Source organism: Barbus barbus, assembly GCF_936440315.1.
Source record: "Barbus barbus genome assembly, chromosome: 10".
Lineage (NCBI taxonomy): Eukaryota > Metazoa > Chordata > Actinopteri > Cypriniformes > Cyprinidae > Barbus > Barbus barbus.
Genome location: NC_136738.1, coordinates 12049632 through 12077154, shown reverse-complemented (window position 1 = coordinate 12077154; position 27523 = coordinate 12049632). Strand labels below are relative to the sequence as shown.

Below are 27523 nucleotides of genomic sequence, written 5' to 3'. Positions count from 1 at the left end.
TTAAGTATTTTTACTTTGTTACTGTTTCAAGCATCTCTACTGTATCAGAGCATTTTTATTTGTATAAACTTTTACTTCACTTGATTCCAAGGATTAATATCAAGAATCCACTTAATTTCATAAACATGTCGTTCCTCATTATTTTATAAATGTAGAAATCATCACGTGCTCCGAGACGCAAAAGCGGTGTCTGATTCGTGAACGAACTGATTCTTTTCAATCAAACTGTTAAATCGGTTCGTCAATCACACTGAAAGATTAATTCATGTTGTCGAGTAAACAACTCACTGACTCAAATGATTCGGTTCGAACGAGTCACCGTGGGAGAGGCTGAAGAGACGCGTCTGATGCGTGTAAGTTACTAAAACAGAATGTTAGAATATTGTAAATGAAGTCACGACTGTCAGTGGTTTGTGAGCTAAATGTGCTGTAAAAGAGCGAGATGTTTAAGCCCTGCATTGACTGCTTTAATGTGGACATGTCCGCAAATTAATGCACGTGCATCTTCACGCAGCTGCAGAAGCAATTTCAAATGATGCAAAACTAATGTTTTTTGCGTAGTGTTCATTAGGACATTTTCCCCCTACATTTTTATATTTTATGTTTATAATTGTCAAAGCACATGTTTTTCCTAATTTTGATATAAATCAGATTTAGTTATTTGCTCTTATTTTGTTTGTTTGCACTCTAGGGCCCGGTTTCACTGACAGGGCTTAGCTGAAGCCAGGACTTGGCCTTTAATTATGGGATTTAAGTAGCTTTTATAAAATTTAGGAAGTCTTAGAAAAAAAAAAAAAAAAATCTGGGGCCGTTCACAAAATATAAAATATTGGTGCTCTGATATCTAAGAAAGTATGAATATTTATACACTTTCAATTCTTATAATTTTTTAAAAAATATTAAATTCATACTTTAACAAATGCAAGGAATTGCATGCCTCGAGATCTGACACATGCACGTCTTCATCTGATGCATCAGCTGTCAAACAACTGAAAGCATGTCAAAAAATGATGCTAAAGGGGAACCATCACGTATGTGATGAACTGGGAGTGAGAAGGCCCTGATTTATTCATAGAAATACTGTAGAACGAGGTGGATATACACAGCTGACTCACCTAGTTACTTCGGCGGTTTTCTGCATCCCTCTACCACCTGACCCCTCGCTCTCGGCTGGTTCCTATTCCCAAGATAGGGTTAGGGAGTATCTACTCTGGGTTTGAGTGAAGTCCCAGGCTTGGAGACTGTCCTCAGACAGCACACCAAACACCATTATTTTACTCTATTCGATCATTTGTTAGTGTGAATTCATGAAAACAGCTGCCACAGATGATCAGACATGTTTTTCTTTTTTATTGACTTATTTATTTATTTTCAAAGATTTATTGTTATTATGATAGGACAGTGGGTACACAGGAAGTGAAGTGGCAGAAAGGTTTAAGGCTAGTCTCAGGCAAAAATTCACGTTAGAGCCAGAGAACAAATATTAAAATATGTCAGTGCCATTGTTTTTCTCTAGATTCACACCAGTTATGTATTTTTCGAAGGCGTTTTTATTAAAGCTACTTACATATCCTGATTTAACTAAGGCCTGGTCCTGGCTTAAACTAAGCCCCGTCTGTTAAGCTGAGTCTAAATACTTAAGTACATTAAAAATCAAGTACCTTTGTATTCTTACTCAAGGAAAATGGAAAAGGAATCATTTTACAGGACTAATGTTTCATTAGTGTATCTGTACTTTACCCAAGTAAATGCATATGGAATTATTCATGACAAACCTAGATGTGAAATGTATTATAATAAGATTTTGTGATACTTTAAAGGTCTGATTCAATTCTGAGTTGGTAAAACATTGATAATGATCTGTAATCCGTTTTAATAAATTATACCTTTGTGAAAGTTTATCATTCATTTACTGCTGCAGTAATATTGTAACCATGACTATAGCAAGCACAATGTTTATCTAAACACACATTTATCTTTTGAGCAAATTAACCCTGGTTTTAATATGTAGTATCCAAGGTAACTTAATTTTTGTAATATTATCCATAAAATAATAATAATGTTTAATTTATATAGCGCCTTTCCCAAGCTCAAGGACGCTGTACAAAAGCAGAAACAGAAAAGACTCACATAATGATAACAGTCCTTTCACAATCAATTAGTCAGTTAAATAGTCAGTAGACAGTTGGCCAGTCCGGGGATAGACATGATTGACGTTGCATATCATGGTACAATTATGTACAGAAAATAGAGATACAAACATAGAAAACATAAAACATATATACCACAGCTGGTAGTACAGGATGAGCGGAGTGTCTAAAGAACATGATATGACTGGAAATATTGAGTAAACAAGTAGGTTTTGAGTTGTGATTTAAATACAGAGAGGGAGGTTATTGTCCTTAGTGCCAGAGGTATAGAGTTCCATAGTTTAGGTGCAGTGACGGAAAATGATCTGCCACCCATTGAGGATAAACGAAATCTAGGTACAGTAAGAAGTTCACAACCTAACGATGGAAGTGATCGAGGCGGAACGTAAGGAGACAGTAGATCAGAGAGATAAGGGGGAGCAAGGCCATTGAGTGATTTAAAAGTAAGCAGAACAATTTTCTAAGTAATGTGAGACGATACAGGGAGCCAATAGAGTTTAAATAAGATTGGGGCAATGTGAGCAGATCGCTTAGTATGGGTTAATATTCTTGCAGCAGAGTTTTTAATATATTGTAAACGAGAGATTTACAATATATTGTAAATTGAGTGCAATGGTAATCTGGCAAAAAGAGCATTGTAGTAGTTGAGGCGTGATGTAATAAAAGCATGCACTAATGATTCAGCATCTTTTGGAGAAACATATGATTGAAGTTGTGCTAACCGACGAAGCTGGAAAAATGCAGATTTGGATAGTTTACTAATGTAAGCATCCAGAGTCAGTGCAGGATCAAGAATAATGCCTAAATTTCTGACAGTAGCAGATGGAAAAACTGTTGTAGCATCAAGGTTGAAACTGAAAGCATTTACTATATTTTTGTTAGTAAAGGGGGGCCAGTAATTAAAATTTCTGTTTTGTTTAAATTCAAACTGAGAAAATTATAACTGAGCCTGGCTTTTAGCTCATTAACACAGGTAGATAGTGATGTGGTCTGATGAATGGAGTCAGGTCTGCAGGCAGTATAAATCTGAATATCATCAGCATAAAAGTGATAATGAAATCAATGACAACGAATAAAATGTCCAAGCGGCATGATGTAAGTAATAAATAGTAATGGCCCGAGAACAGAGCCCTGGGGAACACCCTGACTGAGTAACGTAGTGGGAGATTTATAATTATGCATAGTGATATAGTATTGTCTATCAGAGAACCAGGATAGTGCAGCATCTATGACACCTATCTTAGAAAGACGGGAAAGTAATAACTTGTGATAGACAGTATCAAATGCTGAGCTGAGGTCAAGCAGCAGGAGAATGGAGAGATTACCTGAGTCACCAGAGAGTAACAGATCATTGACAACCTTAACTAAAGCAGTTTCAGTGATGTGATGAGAGCGAAAACCAGATTGAAATGCATCGAACTGATCACTGAGAGCTAGAAAAGACTGTAGCTGATTGACAACAACTTTTTCCATAATTTTAGAAATGAATGGTAAATTGGAGATTGGACGATAATTGGTGAAATCTGCTGGGTCCAGGTTTGGTTTTTTAAGAATAGGTGTAACGGCAGCAGTTTTCAGTGAAATTGGAACAGTGGCAGAGATAATGGACATATTTACTAAGTGAGAGATTGGAGCAGAAATGACAGAAGTACAGTTTTTCAGAAGGAATGTGGTGCAGGATCTAACTGACATGATGAAGAATTAGAGTTCTGTATTATCTCAGCAATTAAAGTTTGAGTTGTCAAGGTAAAATTATTTAACAGTGGAATAGATTGAGCTTTCTCACAAGTAGAAGTGGTTGGTTCAGTGCCAAGAGACCCACATAGAGTGTCCAGTTTTGTTTGATAGTGGCACAGGAAGGAGCCACACAAATCATCACATTCATATTGACTGGGACTGTGGCTAGGTGGCTGGACTAATTTGTTAACCATGTTAAACAGTGTTTTTGGCCTATTGTTAGCTTTATTGATAATGTCGGAAACATAGGAAGAGCATGCTACATTCAAGGCAGTTTTATAATGCCTAGTATGTTCCGAAAATATTTGAAAATGGACAGTCAGGTCAGTTTTTCTAAAAAGGCGTTCTAGCTGTCCGCCTTTCGCCTTCATAGCACGAAGCTCAGCATTATACCAGGGGGAGGTGTGGGACAAAGGAACAGACCTAGTCCTAATTGGAGCATGCTCATCTAAAACATCAATAATAACAGAATGATATATGTCAGATATCACAGATGGACAGGTCAACTTGAAAACATCAGAAATAGTAGAATAGCAGCAAAAGTATTTACATTGATAGCATTGATTTTGCAATAAGATAGTATCTAAATAATGGCTATGGTTAACTATACAGTTTTATGTGGTTTATAGTTAATCATTTTTCATGTTTATGGGTAATCATGTTTTTGCAGTGAAGCTGGCCTTTGACCTTGTGTCAGCATTGCATCACTGTACACTATTAGAAAATATACTTTTTTGAAATGTAGTCATAATTAGCCATTTTTTTTTAAACTTCTTTTTATTATTATTGAAAGAATAAAAGTAACATACAATAAAAACAGTTAATATTACAACTTCCTCCTTTCTATTTTTACTGTAACTAACAATTCCCCCCAAATCCCAAACATCCCAAGGCAGATTTAAAATGCAGATGGAAAAAGAGAGAAAAAAAACCCAATATGATAATTACACATAAATCTGAAACCATGCATGTCATAACATAACAATGAGGATGATCATAAAGGATGTATTGTTGCAAATATATTTATCACAGTATACAAACTTGCATAAAAGGAAAATAAGCAAATCAATTCTTGATTTATGGCCAAAAAGTATTTTGTGAGTCAAACTGGACATTTTATTAAGTAAATGCCTTCCGTGATAAACACATTCACAAAAATGGGTCATATGGTCAGATGAAACCAAAATAGAAAGAATGTTGAGTTGCATCCAAAGAACACCATACCTACTGTGAAGCATGGGGGTGGAAACATCATGCTTTGGGGCTGTTTTTCTGCAAAGGGACCAGGACGACTGATCCGTGTAAAGGAAAGAATGAATGGGGCCATGTATAGTGAGATTTTGAGTGAAAACCTCCTTCCATCAGCAAGGGCATTGAAGATGAAACGTGGCTGGGTCTTTCAGCATGACAATGATCCCAAACACACCGCCCGGGCAACGAAGGAGTGGCTTCGTAAGAAGCATTTCAAGGTCCTGGAGTGGCCTAGCCAGTCTCCAGATCTCAACCCCATAGAAAATCTTTGGAGGGAGTTGAAAGTCTGTGTTGCCCAGCGACAGCCCCAAAACATCACTGCTCTAGAGGAGATCTGCATGGAGGAATGGGCCAAAATACCAGCAACAGTGTGTGAAAACCTTGTGAAGACACAGAAAACGTTTGACCTCTGTCATTGCCAACAAAGGGTATATAACAAAGTATTGAAATGAACTATGAAAAATCAGACAATGTGATTTCCTGGATTCTTTCCCCCCATTCTGGTGTGTACCTATGATGAAAATTACAGGCCTCTCTCATCTTTTTAAGTGGGAGAACTTGCACAATTGGTGGCTGACTAAATACTTTTTTGCCCAACTGTATATTCTGAACTCTGGGATCTGAAGGACATTTTTAACCTCTCCCTTTCCCTGTCTGTTGTTCCCCAATGTTTCAAAACATCCATCATCGTGCCAATACAAAATACACCCAAAGTTTCTTGCATGAATGACTGGCGCCCTGTTGCTCTTACTCCCATCATCAGTAAGTGCTTTGAGAAGCTTATCAGAGATCACATCTGCTCTGTATTACCAGCATCACTCGACCCACTGCAGTTTGCCTACCGCAATAACACACTGCTCTTTCCCATCTTGACAAGAGGAACACTTATGTGAGAATGTTACTTTCATGTGTAAGCAGAACAGAGATTTTGTAACTGATATGCTAAACTCAAAACATGTATTTAAAACGAACACAGACTGTGGACAGATTATTACTAATATATGACTATATTCAAAATTTTAAATAATCTGAAGAGTTCCTGTTTTTTCACTTTGTGTGTGTTTGAATCTATAGCAGAATATCGCTGCCGTGGAGACACAGCTGTCCAACGGTTCGAGCTGTACCACCAGCAACAGTCCCAACAGCGTCTCTAATAACTGCACGTTACCTGTGGAGATGTCCGACGGCACCGAGGACAGTAATACCAACCTGATTGTGAATTACCTGCCACGGAACATGACGCAAGGGGAGCTCAAGAGTCTGTTCGGCGGCATCGGAGAGATCGAGTCCTGCAAACTTGTGCAGGACAAAATCACTGGTATTTATGGCTGTCTCATAATGATTTTTGACCAATAGGGCTCTTATGATTGATTGATATTGATGATATTAGAGAGCAGAGTGGCCAATGGTTGGTATTTAAAGCTGATAATATCACACTATTAAACTTGAGGAAAAATATATAAATACAGTTAGGGCTGGGCGATATGACAAATCTTATATCACGATATGAGCAATTTTATTTCACGATAATTATATCACAATATAGTACTTTTTGCTTTAAATAAGGTCTTTCTTTTTGATATGGTAGAAATTTTATAATTCTTGTCACAAGTGTCACTCACAAAAAACTAATACTAGCCTAAATAAAAAATAAAAAATAAAAAAACAGAAGACAAGTAAATGCTCAGCGATTAAATAAGAATCAGATACTAATTACAAGCAATAGGACAGAAAAAAAAACTAAAAAAGTGATTAAGTCAAGAGCAGTGAGAGATTTTCTCTTGCTGTTTAACATGAATGACAGACAGGAGGAATATTAGACTGCTGTCACTTTAAGAGCTGTCCAGATCCAATATACTGTTACATGTGTTTTCTTTCTCAGCTGTTTGCTTTCACTGAAGACCTAAATTACTCTTTACGGGGATAGTTTCAAAGATGGGTATTTTGACACATAATGTTACAGAAGAGGTATGGAGACAGAACGATGGTTAACAGGTTTGTTTATTTGGACCAGCAGTGAGGCAGACATGGTGGAATTGAGGTGAGTACTTGACTTGGGATCTTGAATGGTTAAACTGGAGAGTAATCTTCGGTCTTGCCTTACAGGAGTCACGGAGCAATGGACAGAGCGGGGGAGACATACCGCAGTCACGGAGCTGAATCTGAGAAGTCACCGGAGCAGGCAGACAAGGAATCCTAGGAGCGCACACACACACACACACACACAAAACAGGTAAGTGGGTAAACAGGCAAGTATCACAGATAGGTAGTAGAACTAGGCTTGCATGCATGGGGTAGTAGAACTAGGCTTGCATGCCTTTGTTTCAACCCGGCTGGACTATTGTAATGCTCTTTATCTGGGCATAAGTGAATCACTGGTTACTCGTCTTCAGCGTGTCCAGAATGCTGCAGCGAGATTTTTAACAAATACCAGAAAATGGGATCACATAACACCTTTATTGATATCCCTTCACTGGTTACAGTTAGATACAGAAAACAATACAAGGTGTTGATGTTTGTTTTTAAAGCACTACATGGTCAGGCTCCTGAGTACATAAAAGACATGTTAATTCCCTATCAGTCTCAACGTCATCTTCGCTCCTCTCAGAACATGCTCCTAACTGTCCCACGGTCTCGTTTGAGGCGTAGTGGAGACCGCGCTTTTTCTGTTGCGGCTCCTTTACTTTGGAATGTGTTGCCACTATCCTTAAAAACCTCATCAAGTATGGATATTTTTAAAAAAGGAATTGAAGACTTATTTATTTAATCAAGCTTTTGGCATTTGATTAGGTCTGAGAACTGTGAGTGATTTGTTGTTTGATTCTTTTGTGTTTTGTTTTAATGTAACTTAATGTCTGTATGTATTTTAGAGTTATTGATTAGCCTACTTATGGACAGCACTTTGGTCCATTCTAATGGCTTTGAAAGTGCTTTATAAATAAAAGTTGAGTTGAGTTGAGAAAACAGGTAAGTGGGTAAACAGGCAAGTATCACAGATAGGTAGTAGAACTAGGCTTGGGGTAGCGCTAGCAGTCCACTTCGGATTAACGAGACCGGACATCGAGTGTTTGGCGGTGTGTGTCTTTATAGGAGGCAGTGATGAGGGACATGATGAGGTGCAGGTGTTTGTGATCAAAACTCAGGTGAAGGTGTGCGCAGTGATTGTCTGGAGGCAGAGCATGGCAGGTCTGTGCCATTACCCCCTTCTCCACAGCCCGCTCCCGAGGGCCGAGGACCCCGACGCCGTGGCGGTCTGCCTCTTCCTCTGGGTGCAGGTCGCTCTGGGTGGTTGGAATGGAATTCGACAAGAGCCGGATCAAGGATGTCGTCCCGAGGTACCCATTACCTCTCCTCTGGACCATACCCCTTCCAGTCTACGAGGTATTCCAGTCTACCGCCTCGGTCGGCGGGAGTCCAAAATCTCCTTCACCTGGTAGATGGTACCTTCCTCTAGGATCAACGGGAGAGGGGGATCTTCCGTGGGGCCAGGCTCTGTGGGGGAAGAAACAGGAGAGTGGTATGGTATAAGTAGAGAGACATGAAAAGTCGGGTGGATCCGGTATTGTGAGGGGAGCTGGAGCTGGTAAGTGACTGGGTTGATTTGTCTTACAATGGGGAAGGGGCCAACAAATCTGGGACTCAATTTCCTGCAGGGTAGACGCATCCGCATGTCCCTGGTTGACAGCCAGACCTTCTGACCGGGTTGGTATTCGGGAGCTTCGGATCTGCGAAGGTCGGCTGTGATCTTACCTCTACGCACTGCTCGCTGTAGGTGGTGGTGAGCGGCGTCCCAGACCCTCTCCTCTCGTTCCGGGTGGAGATCTCGAAGACCGGAGGCGGCGAGGTTGTCCCCCAGGGCCTGGCTCGCGTCTTCCGCTGCTGTTGTTGCACCCAGGGTCCGTGGCGTCCCGGCGCCGGAGTGAAGGACATCTGTGAAGACCGCGTCCTGGGTGCACAGTGTCTGTATAGAGAAACGCACGGAGTAGAGGTGGTGGGAGTGTTAGCAGCGTGCTGTATACTTACCCCGGACTTGTGAGCTTCAGCCCAGGATGTTTCCAGCGCGGCTCTCCTCTCTTTCAGCTGGGCCTGCTTCTCCACCAGGTCGCGGATCTGCTTCTCCACGGCCTCCAGCTCCAGCTGCACCGAATGCAGCTCGAACGTGTCCTCACCTGCACTCAAAGGTAGACACAAATCCGCCATTTAAGCAAATAAGAGTGAGACAAAGGCAATGTGTGTGAATAGAGTATTAGCAGTGTAAGCTAGATTAGCGGCAGGCACGCTGCCTATGCTAACGGGCTATAAGCTAATAGCAAACACGAGAAATCAAAATAAAACTAGTGATAACAAGGCGCTCCGATTGTTTTTGTTTTAGAATGCTATTGTGGATATATTCACACGTTATAAAAACGAAAAAGATAGTGTATAAAATAGTTTTAAGATAAAAAATAGACGATAAAGAATCAACTTGACAGAGCTCAAACTCAAAACACGTAGTCACAAATCAGCGCATTGTGTAGATCAGTTTAGTTTAAATAGTATCTGCTAAATCAAATTGATGATAATCACTAGAAATGAAGTGTCCCCAACTGAGCAAGACAGAGGCGACAGCGGCAAGGAAGCAAAACTCCCTCTGAGACAGAATGGAGAAAAAAACTTGTGAGAAACCAGGCTCAGTTGGGGGGCCAGTTCAGGATATTATTGTTTATTTACTGTTTAATTATTGTTTTAATAAAAATTTTAAATGTATAAATGTATTTATTTCTATTTTATATTGTTGCAATTTCTAACAATAATAGTATTATTGTCAGGATTGTGGACTGTCTTGTGCTTGTTTTGCTCCCCTGTGACCCAGTTTCTCCCCAGTCTGATTGTTTTAATTTGCTCCAGGTGTGTCTCATCGTCTTTCCTATTACCCAGTGTTATAAGTTCCATGAAGCTATTTAGTAAATTTCTTACCGTAAATATATCAACTTAATTTGATTAGTATTCTGCATTGCTAAGAACTTCATTTGGACAACTTTGAAGACTATTTTCTCAATATTTAGATTTTTTTTTTGCACCCTCAGATTCCAGATTTTCACATAGTTGTATCTCGGCCAAATATTGTCCTATCCTAACAAACCATACATCAAAGGAAAGCTTATTTATTCATCTTTCAGATTATGTATACATCTCAATTTCGCAAAAATTGACCCTTATGACTGGTTTTGTGGTCCAGGGTCACAAATGAAGAAATTGTTAAAAACATGTCTAAAGTGGATATGTCTGTGTGCACTGCATGGTAATCGTATTTTCTCAAATAAATAAAAAACAAACAGGTAATGGTAACTTTATATACAGTACACAGTAAATATAAAAAAGTAGTGGCAAACTGGATATAGCGCAGCATGTTTTAAAAATGATTTAAAACTCCAGTTTGCACGGGCCGGATCATGCACAAAGTACTAATGTTTTTAGACAGTCTACAAATGCATACTTCAGAGGATCGAACTGCTGCATAAGCAAAAGGTTCATAGAAATGAACTTGTCAAATTTTTATTAGACATACATTAAACAAAGAAAAAGTCTTTAAACAGCTAATAAATATTTAATTACAGTAAATAAAAAAAATGCAGCTTGAGTTTCTCAGTGGTGTCAAATAATGGCCACTTCTGACACTTATGTTAAAGGTGCTGTAAGTTTTTGACTCCACTAAAGCATAAAAATACCATAACATGTTTGCAGATATTTAAGAAACATGCAATGTTAACATACTTGTTTATCGGAAAACAATGCTACAGTCAGTTATTCTCCTTTGAAAATGTGCATTCCGGCCCAGAATTTCGGTCTCTGTTTTGGTTTGTGAAACCTGCCCACTGCCAGTTTACCCAATTATATTTTGGCACGCCGGGTTGCCAGTTGGCGGAAAACATAGCGTGTTTCAGGTCATTCATCGCCATGTGCACTCGTTCCTGTTGGTGTCGTCAGTCTGGCAACCTGTGTGTGCATCAAGTCTGTGGAGGAGGGGCCCTGTCAGGGCTCTACAGTGCAACCATTTCAGTCGCATTTGCGGAGCTTTAAAGGTTTCTAACGTACTTAAGTGTTTTTGCAGCGTTGAGTAATGTATCACAGACTTATTCTCTCATTATAACAAACAAAGTGTAGACAGAGTGTAAATAAAAGATTAATTGTGCAGTGTAAGGAGCTTCGTTGATTATAATGGAGTTTCGTGAGATCGCGATGAACTAAGATGAGTGACAGATTTGAATGATTATTAAGGGAGTTTGCAAATGTGATATTGATTTAATACAACAGTTCATTAAACAAGTTGTTAATATTAAGTGACTTATATTGTCTGATGACAACTCTATTGCCTTATTTTGCTCTAAAATAGTTTCAAACAAAGTCCCAGCCAAGCCGCAGCGCATCTCCATTCAAACACAGCGGTGTTTCATTTATGAATGAAATGCGTTTTTAAACAAATCTAGTGAGTCAATGATTCATTCTGGTGGTGGTTGAGGAGAGACCCCCCCACATGATTGTAAAGCACTTTGGGTGTACAGCAATACACAATAAAGCGCTATATAAATGCATCATTCATTCATTGAATTACCCATTCATAAAGACAGTCACATACATCATTCCTGTGTGTTAAATACTGTGATGGTCAGATCCATAATGCACTGCAGTGCTCATAAATCCTCACCTGAGTGTTTGTGTGCTTAGGTCGGAGTCTGGGTTATGGCTTTGTGAAATATGTAGAACCCAAAGATGCAGATAAAGCCATCAACACTTTAAATGGTCACCGACTGCTGACTAAAACCATCAAGGTAAGGTCTGTCCGAAGTGAGGCTGCTGTCACGGGTACTGCTCGTGTGTGTTGACGTGTACTATGTTTGTGTTTGTGAGCAGGTGTCGTTTGCTCGACCGAGTTCGGCCGAGTTCCGTGATGCTAATCTGTACGTGAGCAGTCTTCCTAGAACTATGACCCAGAAAGAGCTGGAGCAGCTCTTCTCTCAGTACGGCCACATAATCACTTCCAGGATCCTCGTGAAACAGGCCACAGGTGAGATCTTTTATATTAAAGTGCCTTGCTGTTTTGTGTACAGCGTTACCAGGGAAACAGCTATTTTTCCTGCTCCAAAAGCAGCACCTAGTGGCAAAGAATGAATTTTCATTTTTTTATTTTATTTTTTTATTTATTTATTTTTATTGCAAAAATAATAAAGAATACAGTATAATGGAAAACAAACAGAGAAGAACAGTATGTACAAAAGAACAAAGTACCTTTAAAAAAAAAAAAAAAAAAACATGGATTAATAGATAGAAAAATAAATGTAAGTACTTTAAATTTGGCTGAACAAAAGAGAGATAGAGGGCATACAAATAAAGATACAAATATATTAAGGGAAAATGTTAAATTTAGCACAAATTCTTGAAGTTTTTAAAGCTTTCTTGTTGTTCCAAATAAAAAAGTTGTGTGGCGAGGAATTATGCTTATAAATAAGTTTCCAAGCCAAAAGCATTTGCTGATGATAATTGGAAAGTTTGATAGGGAGTTTACTAATGGAAAAATTACACATTAATAAACAATTAATTCCACCTAATTGTGAAAAGACATATCGAGGGATTACATTCCAAATACAAGACTGATTCTGGAGGAAGCGTTTCAACCAGTTGATTTTTAAGGTGTTATTGAGAGAATCAAAATCAATAAAATTTAAGCCACCTTTATTGTAAGAATTTAAAATAACAGATTTTCTAATATAATGAGTTTTATTTTTCCAAAGAAATTTAAGTAACATTACATCAATTAATTTACAGGTTGGTCTATCTACAAATAAAGAATTAGCAGCATAGGATAATCTAGAGATACCCTCAGCTTTAGTAAGCAAAGTCCTTCCTTTCAATGACAGATCTCTTAATAACCAAAGATTAATTTTTCTTTTTTTTTCCATAATTGGGTTAAAATTCTCCTAACATCTTAGTTTAGAATCTTTAATTATTTTGACTCCTAAATATGTGACATCCTCTTTAATGGGAATATTACAGATAGAAGATGCAGCACATTTTTTAATTGGCCGTAACTCACATTTATTAATATTAAGCAGAAGGCCAGATGCATTTGAGAAAGATAAAAGAGACTTTAAGGCAATTGGGATCTGAGAGGCATCCCTTAAAAACAATGCCGTATCATCAGCCAATTGGCTAATAATTAATTCCAATCCAGCTACAGAAATTCCCTTCACAGGGCTCTCTTTAATATGGAAACATAAAAATTGTGTAGCTATTAAAAAAAGATATGGGGAGATGGGGCAACCTTGCCTTACACCTCGCTTTAAAGAAAATCTAGGTGAAATGCCATTAGAAAGTCGAATAGAACTGTTTGCATTATTATAAAGCATCTTAACACATTTGTAAAAAAAATCACCAAAACCAAGTCTGTGCAGGGCCTGTAACATAAACTCATGTTCTAAACAATCAAATGCTTTGTGATAATCAAGAAAGAGGATAAAGCTATCAGTCGAAATAAGATCTGAGTAATCCACCAAATCTAAAATCAGGCGTATGTTATTAGATATATGTCTTTGTGGTATAAAACCTGATTGGCACTCATCTATTATATTATTAAGAATAGATTTTATCCTCTTTGCCAAGACTAACGCAATAATTTTATAATCAGTATTCAGTAAAGAAATCGGACGCCAATTTTCAATTAAAAGGGGATCCCTGTTGGACTTGGGTATTAAAGTTATTAGTCCCTGACATAAAGAGGGAGGAAGTGTTGATTTTTCAATACTCTCTAAAAACATTTTATGTAAAAAAGGAGCCAATTTTTGATTACAAGCTTTATAAATCTTTGCAGATAACCCATCGGTACCGGGGGATTTGTTACTTTTTAGATTATTAATAGAGACAGTGATTTCTGAAAGACTAATAGGTGCATCACATAGACTACAATCTTCATCACTAATTTTTTTAATATAAGATAAAGAGTAAAAAAATTGTGTGGCCGATTGCTGGCAAAATTTAGAAGAATATAAATCACTATAAAATCTGGCACAAAAATCTGCAATTACCTTAAAGTCATCAGTTACATTTCCATCAATACATAGTTGCTGAATATAATTTTTAACTCTGCCTTTCTAACCTAAAGAAATAAGCAGAATTCTGCTCACCCTCCTCTAACCAATTTCGACGAGATCTGATGAAAGCACCTTCAGCTTTCTGTTTATAGATATTCTCCAAGAGATGTTTCTGATCTATGAGCTCAATTCTCTCTGAATCCGTAAGATCTTAAATTTTTTTATGTGATAAAGCAGTGATTCTAGCCATAATTTGGTCTTCATTATTTTTTCTAGTTTTTGCTAACAAACTACAATATTTCCGACAATACTTTCCCATTTCAAATTTAAGAAATTCCCAATTACTGCAAAAATTATTTTCTTTATTAGCTTTATCCCAATAAAAACAAATCAAGTTGTCAATTTTAGTTTGAACTTCATTATGAAGAAGAATTTAAATATTAAGTTTCCAATATGAGGACCTTGTACTCAGGGAAGTAGAAGATACAAGTGGAACACAAATAAAAATGGCCTTATGGTCAGAAAACAGAGAGGGAACTATATCTGCCTTACTATTTGATAATTCTACTGAAGTTAACCAAAAATCAAGACGAGATTGACTAGAAAGTGAATTATTGTTCTAAGTAAACACTTTTTGCAAGGAATGTGTTTCTCGCCACACATCAATAACAGAATTTTTTTGCATAAAGAATAACAAATAATCAGAAGTAGCATTAATGGGTTGAGAGGGCCATCTATCTATGGTATTATTCAAAACTACATTAAAATCACCACCCAAAATTAATGAAGATTTGGGGAATTTAGATAACACAATTTATACGAGTTCCTAAATTATCAAAAAAAACCTTGTTATCTTTTGATGAATTATACCCATAAATATTGGCATAACATATGTCAAACTTGCAAACTGTAAAGCAAGTAATATATAATGACCATTAGCATCGCAATCAGAAAACAAAATCTTTCCACTAAAAATATTTTTTAAAACACAAACTCCGGCAGAATGTTCATTTCCATGAGACATCCACAAATCTAACCCCCACTGTGACCTCCATAAATTGACATCTTGTACAGTTGAATGAGATTCTTGTAGAAAACAAAAGTCTGTGTTAAAACGTTTAAGATACAAAAAGACTGCCTTACGCTTTTTAAGAATGTTACGTAGCCCTCTGCAATTTAAAGAAATAATAGAAAAAGACATAAAAAAGCAAAAAATAAATAAAAAATATAAAAATCAACAACGGAACAAGACCTAAAAACAAGTATAAAGATTAAGTATCACTGTAACAGAGAACCCAACTGGTCAGAAGCTTAACAAAGAGGGATGAGGATAACAATCCCTTTATATAGCTAGAACTAGATGAACCATAAAAGTACAACAACGTTGAAAAAGGGGAGAGAAAAGAGAAATCTTTTTTTTTCCTAGACCAAAAAAAGAGAAGTCCAATAGATGCTGTGGACTCCACAACAAACCTAAAGATACCACAGCAAAAGCAATCAGGGAGAATCCAGTAAGAAACATTTAACTTTTAGACTGGAGGAAAAATTTCCGTTCCATCTACAAATGCGCGTCCACTGACGAAAAAAGCCTGTTTGTTCTCTTTTCGGGCTTTTTCAGTTGTAGGCCACAACTTAACCCTCTTCTCTCTATCGGCCGGTGACAGGTCTTCCGTGATTTTCAGACGATTCTCAATCAGAAAGTCAGCATCCTTGGCGGCACGCCAAACAGCATCCCGGTAAAAGCGGAAAATTATCCTTCAGTACATCGGTTGAAGAAGCACTGTCAGGACGCTCCATTGCTTGTAGACTTCTGTCAACATTAGCAGTGGGAGTACTCAACATTGTTTTCCCGGATTTCTTTAAACTTTTTCTCTTTTCAGACCCTCCCATTGTTGTTTACTAAAATAAAGTCATTAAGAAAGACAATGTCCCAAAATAATCTCTTACATATCACTAAAACTATTAAAAAAACAGATTGGGATTGCAGACCTCACAAACGCACGTGTGTTCAAGGCGCCATCTTGACACGCCCTCATGAATTTTCATTTTCATTCAGACCAATGCAAAAAGACCAACAAGTGAGCGGGCAATATGCTAATGTTTTATGTTGACGCCAACATGAAACTACTTGGGATTCGTTTTAAAAACGACTCGTTTCAATGATTCACAGTCGAGACTTTCTTTTGAGAGACAATCACTTTATACACAGTGCACTTTCAGATTTAAAACTTTGCAGGATGTTTTCAAAAATCCATAATAGGGGCACTTTAAAACTATGGCAGCTATGCCATATAGCCATGAAAATCATTGTGAAAGAATTTAATTACATAATAATATATTTATTTATGTGTATGATGCCCCAAATGGAATCTTTTAACATATAAACCAATATTGAAAGATTTAGTTTAGCCCCAAAAAAAACAGATCCTAGTCTAGTCGGATTTACAGTAATTTTTTGTGGTGTTCAGGTGTGTCCAGAGGTGTGGGCTTCATTCTATTTGACCGGCATGTTGAGGCTGAGGCGGCGATTAAAGGGCTGAACAGACAGAAACCACCAGGTGCCACCGAGCCAATCACAGTGAAGTTTGCCAACAAACCCAGTCAGAGGAGCAGCCAGGCGCTGCTGTCCTACCTGTACCAGCCGCCCAACAGACGCTACCCAGGACCACTGGCGCAGCAGGCCCAGAGATTCAGGTACCCGCTGACACACACTCGCTGCGCTGGAACAGACTTTGACTCGAGTGTGATTTCATTGTGTGTTTGTGTGTTTCAGGCAGGATAATCTGCTCAGCATGGCATATAGGGCCATTAGGTACGTTCATTTGAGCAGCTGCTTGTGGGAAGTCTATTAAAGCTGTGAGTTGGTGATTTTAGAAATGGCAGGGCTGCAGACTAACTACTTTCATAGTATGGTATATACTATGAACCGCAAAAAGCAACAATATTGATTCTAGCTGATATATTTTCTGAGTATACGAGTCTCACTGGGCCAAAATTGCATTGCTAAAGTAAAAAAAAAACAGTTGTGCAAATCACATTATATTACATTTAGAGATTTATGATCAGTGATAAACTAGTAAATATTAAAAACATGTATTTTAAAACACATTTTAGTTCCCATCATTCCAAAATAAATTATGAAAATACCCCAAAACTCACGTAAATTACATACAAACTATATGCTATCATAATAGTGTTTATTAGCTTCATATTTCATGTGTAGAAATGTTTCTCTGGGTTTGCTGGGTACAGAACATGACGTGGGAGTGTAATGGATATGGATGTAACGATTCACTCAACACAGTGAGATATGATTCACAATACTGATTTCACAGTACGATTTTCTACAAAAGAGAGAGATTTAAGACTAATTTCTCTATGCAGTAAAAACCCTGAGTTTTAGATGTCAGAATTTGACAATATTCTGGAAAATACATTGGGCCTCATTCATAAATTCTGAGTAATTTGCACAAAAATCATTGAATCCTATCCAATTTGATAGTTAAACGTGTATGTTAATGTATTCCAGTCATTCGTAAATAGGGCGCTTGTGCACGCTCATTGAGAATTAGCATAATCCCCGCCTATGACTACAGCTACACAAATTGCGTGTCCAGGAACGCAGTGGAATATTCTGGTTTATATATATATATATCCCCTCCTCCATTGATTGGGCGCTGTGTTCTACCCAAAGCTAAACCGGAGCTAAACAGTTTATCAAATCTCAGAAAAAAACAAAACACCCCCCCCCCCCTCAAAAAAAAACCCCCAGAGCAAACAAACTTGTAAAATATTATGACGGCAGTGCATAAAAAATCAGTGTCATCAGCCAAAAAGAATACAGAAAGTTTTACGCACCATTTACCCGTGGTAGGGAGCAGGTGTACATTTCTTTCTTACCAACTCAATAGGGTCTGGCTGCAGACTTGCACTTGCACTCTCAGACACTTGCACTTCCGCGGGTGACGTCACTTGCAGTCTTTTTTTTGTTTTTTTATTTTGTTCTATTTATTGATAATTTTTTGTTTGGATCTCTCAACATTTTACAACAGTAGCCAGGTGGTGAAGACAAGAAAAAAGAAACTAAATTGCAATGTCACTTGCAATCGCCACTATCTGCGACGTCACTTGCGTTGCCAATGGAGACGAGACGCTGTGGTATAAACGGTTAAAACTAATTTAGTACAATAACGAACAGGGTCCTGCAAGTCATCTGTAGAAGAAAAAGAAAAGACCCGCAATTCCGTGGCTACAGAACAGCAGAATATGAACGCAATGCGCAAAGTTTCTCGTTAAGCGTTTTCCTCCCGCAGAAAACCATAAACACTTAATATGGCTTAATCTATTAAAATACATTAAGTGCAATTAAAAGATAAAATTCGATGTATAGTTATTATTAAATGTACTACAAGGCAAGCAGACGGCCATGAACACAATACGCAAATTTTAACTTGTCCTCCCATACCGCAAAACGCTTAATGTGGCATAATGGAATATTAAATTCAATATACAGTTTATTAATATAATGAATATGTATATAGTATTTTCCTCCTATAACGCAAAACATGGGATAATGTAGCATAATGGAGTAAGATGATAAAGTGCAAACTCAATATGCTCCTCATTATTATTAAAATTTACATAACTATGTTTATGCATTAACACTAAATTATACTGTCTGCATTTCAATCAAAAACAAATAAAAAAATTTTTTCTTAAATATTAATAATTCATAAAATTAATACAATATAAATATTTTTTATAGATGTAAATGGGTGTTACACGCTACTGAAGGAACAGTATAGATGTTTGGTGGCATACTAGCATAGAAAATAGCCTTTATTACTGTTTTAGCTGAAATACAGTTTTTGTGTTTGTTTTTGGCAGTAGATTCTCACCCATGACCATTGACAGGGTCACCAGCCTGGCAGGCATAAATCTCCCGGATCACGCCGGCACAGGCTGGTGCATTTGTGTGTATAATCTGGCGCCGTATGCTGACGAGAACATCCTCTGGCAGATGTTTGGCCCATTTGGTGCTGTGACTAATGTAAAGGTCATACGAGACTTCAACACAAACAAGTGCAAAGGATTTGGCTTCGTGACCATGACAAACTACGATGAGGCTACTGTAGCAATCGCCAGTTTGAATGGGTACCGACTCGGGGACCGGGTTTTATACGTCTCCTTCAAGACAAACAAAACACACAAGGTCTGAGTGACATTATGCAAACGTGACAAGAAAATATTTCATGTTTTTTTTTTTCTTAAAATAGTTTACGTTTTAAAACATGCGTTAAAGTTTTAACAGCTGACTGTTTAAGTGTTTATTTTGGTATATAATGTGGCAGGTGACCTCAATGAGGCTGAGATGGAGAGCTTTCCCGTGTTGGTGTTCCCATCTCTCCTCATGAGCTTCTGCGGTGCAATCCACTGCATAATGTGTGTGCATGAATCTTTAGTTTAACTTTTTTAGTTTTCTTTGTTCTAATGACCATCTTTGTTAAATATTTAAATAAGTATAAAACAAGATGTACATGTTCTTTTGTGTTTGAAATAATTTGTGATTTTTGTTTTTATTGTTCAGTACTTCAATAAATACATTGAAGGGAAGACATTCTGTATTTTGCTTAATGATAATTTTTATTGTGCCTGCTAGGGCTGCACAAATAATAACTGATAATAAATGCAGCAAATTAGGCAGCATTAGAATGATTTCTGAAGGGACACTGAAGACTGGAGTAATGATGCTGAAAATAAATTACATTTTAAAACATCCTGAATAGAAAACCACTATTTTAAATGCAATATAAAATATATGCAGAAGAAATACAAGTAAATAACATCAAGATGAGCCCAACAGTTGTTATTCAGAAAAACGAACCATGGATATATGTAAAGCCTCAAGTAGATCTGCATCTGTTAGAGGTTAAAAAAACTGAAAGAGAAGCTGACTTGGCATCTGTGTTTTTAATATATACCAGAAATCATACCCTCAGCATATACAAGTTTATACAGATGGATCAAAAGATCCAGAATGTCAAATAACTGGGTCTGCTTTTTTAGTCCAAAACAGCGGCTACCAGGGTATCAATGGAGTAAAGCGAACTTCTAATCATTTGTCAGTTTATACTGTAGAAATGATAGGAATGCTGTTGGCATTGCAGTGGATAGAGGAACACAAACCTGGGAATGTTTTAATTTGTTCTGACTCAGTTACAGTCTTAAAGAGTTTGATATCTTTTAAATCAAGTCACCAAGATATTCTCTTTAGTATTCTACAAATTCACTCAATGATTGTTCAAAATAATACATTAGTTAGTTTTATTTGGGTCCCAGCCCATATAGGAATAAAGGGAAATTAAGAAGTGGATAAATTAGCAAAGCAAGCATTACAGAGAGAAACAATAGAGATACAAGTCCCATTAAGTAAATCAGAGATTAAGGTTTTAATCTGGAATGAAGTGAATAAAGAATGGTAAATTAAGTGGAACAATGGGGAAAAGGGTAGATTCCTTTATAGTTTAATAAAGTAAATCAAAATATAAAGTGTATAGGAAAGTCAAGGAAAGAGGAGGTCATCTTTAACAGAATATTATTAGGGCATTCAAATTTAAATGGCACTCTTAAAATATTAGGGAAGCATCCAAATGGATTATGTGAATACTGTAATGTTGAAGAAACAATACCTCATGTATTTATTGATTGTAGGAAGTATGAGCAAGAAAGATTGATAGAACAATTAAGGAAAAATAGAATTCAGGATCTACATTTTAAGGTATTAATAAAATGGGCAAGTGAAATAAATAATAAAGCTTTCTATGATTTTATTAGAGAGACGGGATTGATTAACAGAATATAAAAATCTGTTCCACACTCCTGAGCAGAAGGTGGCGGTAATGCACCTATTTTCGTTGTTTGCCAGCCGCCGTTAAAAAACCAAGAAGAAGAAGAGGGAGTAGCGGGTTGAGGAGCTCAAAGTGGAAGCTGGAGGAGCTGAACACGCAGCAACAGCTGAAGCTTGGGCCTTGATCCTATAGGATGTTAATGATTAGGTTTTTTTTTTTTTTTAAGAATGATGACGTCCCAATGTGATCACACCTCAGCCCAGTAGATGGCGGTAATGCACAATGATTGCAAGCTGCCAATAAAATTTACAGAAGAAGAAGAAGGGAGTAGCGGTCTCGAGCGGCGTGGTGGTCGGACCGGCCGGTGTGAGCAGCGGGGAGGAAGGAGTGCTCAAACAGGCTGTTGAGCAGCAGTGACTAGACACGCGCTTTATCGACACAAGCAGAGGGACAAACGGCTGAGACTAGGGTTGCCACCCGTCCCGGTTTTCCAGGGATTGTTCTCTTTTTTGAGCGACAGTCCCGGAAAATTTATATTCTTTCCCGGGACACGAATTGTCCCGTTTTTTTGTGAAAATGTACTTCTAAAGTCGAATTTCCTGGTTTCAAATTAAACCGTTTTTTCTTCATGGTTGTGTACATCCAATCCTGTGTCCGTAAACGGGTAAACAAACAGTGGATTTACAATGCCAGGCGTTTACTTTTATTTGATTGGAAGCTCAACTTATCGCCTAGCAACTGCCTGTGCTGTTGGTCGGTCGCGCGCGCGCGCGCATCCATCCAGGATGAAACAGTGTGACAAAAGGAACAGGATGTCAGTGGGGTTGGTCAAAGCTGAACTTCAAGTTAGATTAAACTTTAAATTATCATGCTTGGAGTTTAAAGCATTCATTGAGGGACAGCCGGGACTTCTGCAGGCAGCAAAAAGGGATGAGAAATACACATGGAAAAAGAGGTGAGAAATGTCAGTCTTAGGTTGCCCAAATTTACTAAGTTAACAAAAACAAAACAAAGTTGTTTATAATCTATTATAATACATGTAATCATGTTTTAATTGCTAAAGAGTATAGCCTATCTTTCTACAAATGATTAGATTTTATATTAGATTATAATTATAAAGTATATGTTTACACAATGTTTATACAAAAGTGTATTTAATGTATGTATTTAATGTAGAAAGGAGTCCAGAGTGAGTGCATGTACGCCAGGGAGTGCCTCTACGTCAGGGAGAGGAGGACAAATATAGGTAACTGTTAACAAAGTATATTTGCAAATATGGGTTGACCCCCCCCCCCCCCCCCCCTAAAAAAAGTGTCCCGGTTTTTCACAAATCAAAGGTGGCAACCCTAGCTGAGACGCGTTGGTAGGAGTGATGACAAAGTCTCATCGATTACTCGTTCTTTAATGAAGAGAAGACAAAGCTACATTCAACTACATTGAAAGAGATGGGAAAACACGGCAAAGCAGTGATAGCAGCGGCGGGTAGGCAAAGCTGTGCTGTGAATGGGCCAGAATGGGGAGAATCTGATGAGTCTGAGAGTGAAGATCATATGGAGTTTAATCAGGAAATGAATAGACAAGTAGATGAACGGGGAAGCGCGACTGTAAAATTGGGGTCAAAGAAGTTTAAAAAGATGAGTAATTCTGATGAAAGGAATGGTAAAATGGAGGGGGATGATGATGCTGAATTCAAGGTAATACTTAGATTTAGTGAAGAAAAAGGAGTACGTGACATGAGTCCAGTGAAGTTGACTACAATATTGAAAAATCAGGTTGGAGATGTCAAGATGGCTAAAGTTTTGAGAGATGGGAATTTACTAATGATGTGTATAAATGAAGAACAAAGAGAAAGGGTTTGTAGAATGAAAGAGATAGGAAGACATAAAGTGATAAGTGTGAGTCGTGTGGAGAAGAGATACATGCAGAATAGAGGGGTGATTTGGGGGATACCTGTTGATGTTAATGTGGATGAAATAAAAGCAAACTTGAAAGGAGGAAAATTGAAAAATGTAAGCAGATTACATAATTTAAAAAACGGGATAAGACAAGACAGTGAAAGTGTGCTGCTGGAATTTGAAGATGAAATGCTTCCAAACAAAGTAACACTAGGATACATGTCATATAATGTGAGAGAGTATGTCCCTAAACCTTTGAGATGTTTTAACTGCCAGAGGTTTGGGCATACAGCTATGAATTGTAAAGAGAAAAGGTGCGCTAGATGTGGTGAGGATCATGAGTATGAGAAATGTAGGAGAGAAGTACAACTGAAATGCTGTAACTGCGGAGGGAATCACAGTGTGGCGTATGGAGGATGTGAAATGATGAAGAGGCAGGTAGAGATTCAGCAGATTAGAGTACAAAATAAGATCTCATATGCAGAGGCTGTTAAGATGGTGAACTGCAGGGATGAGAGAATGTTAGGCAAGACAAATGGAAAACTGAACAATAATCATCAGGAACAGACAAAAGATGGTAAAGTACTGATTGATTTAAAGAAGTTCATTATTTTCATCGCAGGAGTCATCAATGCTACAACGGAAGCAAAATCAAAAAACGGAAAGGATACAAATAATAGTAAAGGCAGCTGTGAATCACCTAAACCTTACTGAATTGTCCCGGGAGGAGGTGAGGAATGAATTAAGTGCTCAGGCTAGTCAGGAGGTTTCAAGTGTTGGATGACATAATGGTTCTTATACTACAATGGAATGCAAGAAGTTTAGTGGCAAACGGGCAGGAATTTAAACATTTTATCAATTCATTACCAATAGCACCTGATGTATTATGTATACAAGAAATGTGGTTGACACTGAATTTAGATTTTAGAATAAATAATTATATTAGTGTAAGAGGTGATCGGGAAAATGGTATAGGAGGTGGATGTGCTGCGTTTATCAAAAGGAATATTCCTTATCAAGTTATTGCAAAAGGAAGGGAAGAAGAGTATATCATAATAAAAATATGGACTAACCAAGGGCAGCTTTCTGTTATAAATTATTATAATCCTTGTAGAAAACTAGTTTTTGATAAATTATGTCAGATCGTAGGAAAAGTGGGTAATCATTTTTTTATGTGGTGATTTTAATGCTCATAGTTCATTATGGGGAGGCGGAAAAACTGATTTAAATGGACAAATAATAGAACAGTTATTGGAAGAAAATGAGTTGGTGTGCCTTAATGATGGGAGGAAAACAAGAATAGATGTTCACACAGGCAAAGGTTCAGCACTTGATTTAACACTGGTGTCAAAAGAGGTGGCAGGTATTTGCGAGTGGGAGATATGGGAGGATTCGACTATAGGTAGTGACCATTATCCTGTTTTATGTAAAATATATGTAGGAAGTGATGAGAGGGTAGAGGAAAGAGAGGCTAAATGGATATTTAATAAAGCTAAGTGGGAAAAATTTGAGTATTTATGCGAGGTGGAAAGTAGTGAAATAGATCTAAACCAAGACATAGATAAAATTGATGTTAAGTTTAGGGAAGTAGTTTTGAGAGCGGCTAAGTTATCTATTCCAAGAAGCAAAGGAAAAATTAATAGGAAAGCAGTTCCATGGTGGACAGAAGAATGTAGTAAAATCATTAAAGAAAGAAACAGGGCATTTAAGAGGTTCAAAGATTAATAGAGTATAAAAAGGCTCAAGCACAAGTTAGGAAAGTAGTGAAAAAGGCAAAAAGAAATAGTTGGAGAGAATATTGTAATAGTATAGGTAGAACAACTACATTAGGGGATGTGTGGGGAATAAGGAAAATGAGGGGAATTAGAAAAGATTGGCAGTATCCAGTTTTAAAATCAGGAGAAGTCATAGCTGTAACAAATGAGGAAAAAGCTGAAATAATAGTTAAGGCCTTTGTTGAAATTCATAGTCCTAATAATTTGTCAGAGGCAGGTAAACAGGGGTGGGAAGAGACTAGAGATGCATATCCAGAAGCACTAAGAAGAAAGGAAAGTACAGAGGATGCTATGGATACTCCATTTACATTAAGAGAAATGAATTGTGCAATAGATAAGTCAAAAGTAACTGCACCAGGAAAAGACCAGATATGCTATAGTATGTTAAAGCATTTAGGATTTTTAACTCAAATTAAACTTTTAGGATTAGATAATAAGGTCTGGGTAGAAGGCAGATTACCTATAAATTGGAAAGAGGCTATTATTATACCTATAGAAAAACCAGGTAAGGACCCTACAAATGCTCTCACGTCGCATGTTGGGAAAATAATGGAAAGGATGATTGTAGAAAGAATGACTTTTTATGTAGAAAATAATTCGAAAATAATCAGAATCAGAAAGAGCTTTATTGCCAAGAGTGTTTGCACACACAAGGAATTTGTCTTGGTGTTATGAACTTCCAGTATAGAAAGTACAAACATAGTGCAGACAACATATAATTAAGGTGATAAAGAACACTAATGAAGATAATATACAATAATTAAGAATAACAATAGTAATACAAATATACAGAAAAGGGACATGACCATAGACCGAACTGTGAATGTGCATGTGTCCTATGTACAGATGAAGGTTTGATGAGTTATTTACAGATGTACAGTACCGGGGTGTGTTATGTGTTGTTCAGGTGGGATACGGCCTGGGGAAAAAAACTGTTCTTGCGTCTGGCTGTTCTGGTGCTCAGTGATCTGTAGCGCCGGCCAGAGGGCAACAGTACAAAGAGAGAGTGAGCTGGGTGTGAGGGGTCCAGAGTGACTTTCTTAGCCCTTTTCCTCACTCTGGAGGTGTAAAGTTCTTGGAGGCTGGGCAGAGGGGCACCGATAATTCTCTCAGCAGTCCTAACTGTCCAATGTAGTCTTCTGATGTCTGTTTTGGTAGCTGAACCAAACCAAACAGTTATAGAAGAACATAGGACAGACTCGATGATTGCAGAGTAGAACTGTTTCAGCAGCTCCTGAGGCAGGTTGAACTTCCTTAGCTGGGCCTTTTTCGCAATAGAGTCAATGTGATTGTCCCACTTCAGGTCCTGAGAGATGGTGGTGCCCAGGAATCTGAATGACTCCACTGAAGTCACAGTGCTGTTCATGATGGTGAGTGGGGGGAGAGCAGGGGGGTTCCTCCTGAAGTCCACTATCATCTCCACAGTTTTGAGCGTGTTCAGCTCCAGGTTGTTAAGACTGCACCAGACAGCCAGCTGCTCAACTTCCTGTCTGTAAGCAGACTCGTCACCGTCCTTGATGAGGCCTATGACTGTAGTGCCGTCCGCAAACTTCAGGAGCTTGACAGAGGGGTCCTTTGATGTGCAGTCATTCGTGTAGAGGGAGAAGAGCAGTGGGGAGAGAACGCAACCCTGAGGGGCGCCAGTGCTGATGGTGAGAGTCCTGGATGTGAGTTTGCCCAGCCTCACTAGCTGCTGCCTGTCTGTCAGGAAGCTGGTGATCCACTGACAGATGGAGGAGGGCACAGAGAGCTGTCTCAGTTTGTCTGAGAGAAGGTCAGGTATGATGGTATTGAAGGCCGAGCTGAAGTCCACAAATAAGATCCTTGCATAATTCCCAGGTTTGTCGAGGTGTTGCAGGATGTAATGCAGTCCCATATTGACAGTGTCATCCACAGACCTGTTTGCTCTATAGGCAAACTGAAGAGGATCCAGCAAGGGTCTAGTGATGTCCTTCAGGTAGGCCAGGACCAGTCTCTCAAGTGACTTCATGACCACAGACGTGAGTGCGACAGGTCTGTAGTCATTAAGTCCAGTGATTTTGGGCTTTTTGGGGACGGGAATGATGGTGGAGCGTTTGAAGCAGCAGGGAACTTCACACAGCTCCAGAGATCTGTTGAAGATTTGTGTAAAGATGGGGGCCAATTGGTCAGCACAGACTTTTAGACAGGCAGGTGAAATACCGTCTGGTCCTGAAGCTTTCCTAGATTTCTGTTTTCTGAAGACCCGGTTCACATTCTCTACACAGACTTTAAACGCAGGTAGAATGGTGGGGGAGGGAGTAAGGGGGGTTGCAGGGGGTGAAGGTGAATGTGTGAAGTGCAGATCAGAGCGGGTGCTGGGTGTCAGTCTGGCCTTTTCAAATCTGCAGTAAAACACATTGAGATCGTCAGCCAGTTGTTGATTCTCCACAGACTGTGGGGGTGGTGTCTTGTACATGGTGATGTTCCTCAGACCAGTCCATACTGACGCCGGATCGTTGGCTGAAAGTTCTTTTTTCAACTTCTCAGAGTAGTTCTTTTTAGCCACTCTGATCTCCTTTGTTAGTCTGTTCCTGGCCTGGTTATACAAGATTTTATCCCCACTTCTGTAAGCGTCCTCTTTGGCCTGACGAAGCTGTTTGAGTTTCCCAGTAAACCACGGTTTATCATTATTGAATGATAAGAATGTCCTGGTGGGGATGCATATATCCTCACAGAAACTGATATTGTCATTGTTTGCTGATGATGCGGCCCTTTGGAAGAATGGCAAGAATTTAACACTAATTCAAGAGAAAATGCAGGAAACTGTAAGAGTGATTGAAG

The 27523-nt window shown here is 38.2% G+C and overlaps 1 protein-coding gene across 2 annotated transcripts; it reads left to right on the top strand.

Annotated features, from left to right (window-relative positions):
* The first annotated feature begins 304 nt into the window (after nt 1–304).
* Nucleotides 305–19905, top strand: LOC306875782 (ELAV-like protein 2). 2 transcript variants are annotated; one of them, XM_079426507.1, is made up of 7 exons: nt 305–353; nt 6213–6456; nt 11844–11947; nt 12030–12183; nt 16672–16897; nt 16977–17015; nt 19091–19901. In XM_079426507.1, the coding sequence occupies exons 1-7, from the start codon at nt 348–350 to the stop codon at nt 19419–19421; spliced, it is 1104 nt and encodes a 367-aa protein (XP_079282633.1). In that variant the 5' UTR covers nt 305–347; the 3' UTR covers nt 19422–19901. The 2 variants fall into 2 exon arrangements, with proteins under 2 accessions (XP_079282633.1, XP_079282634.1); XM_079426508.1 differs by lacking the exon at nt 16977–17015 and having other exon boundaries at nt 19091–19905.
* The last annotated feature ends 7618 nt before the right edge of the window (nt 19906–27523 follow it).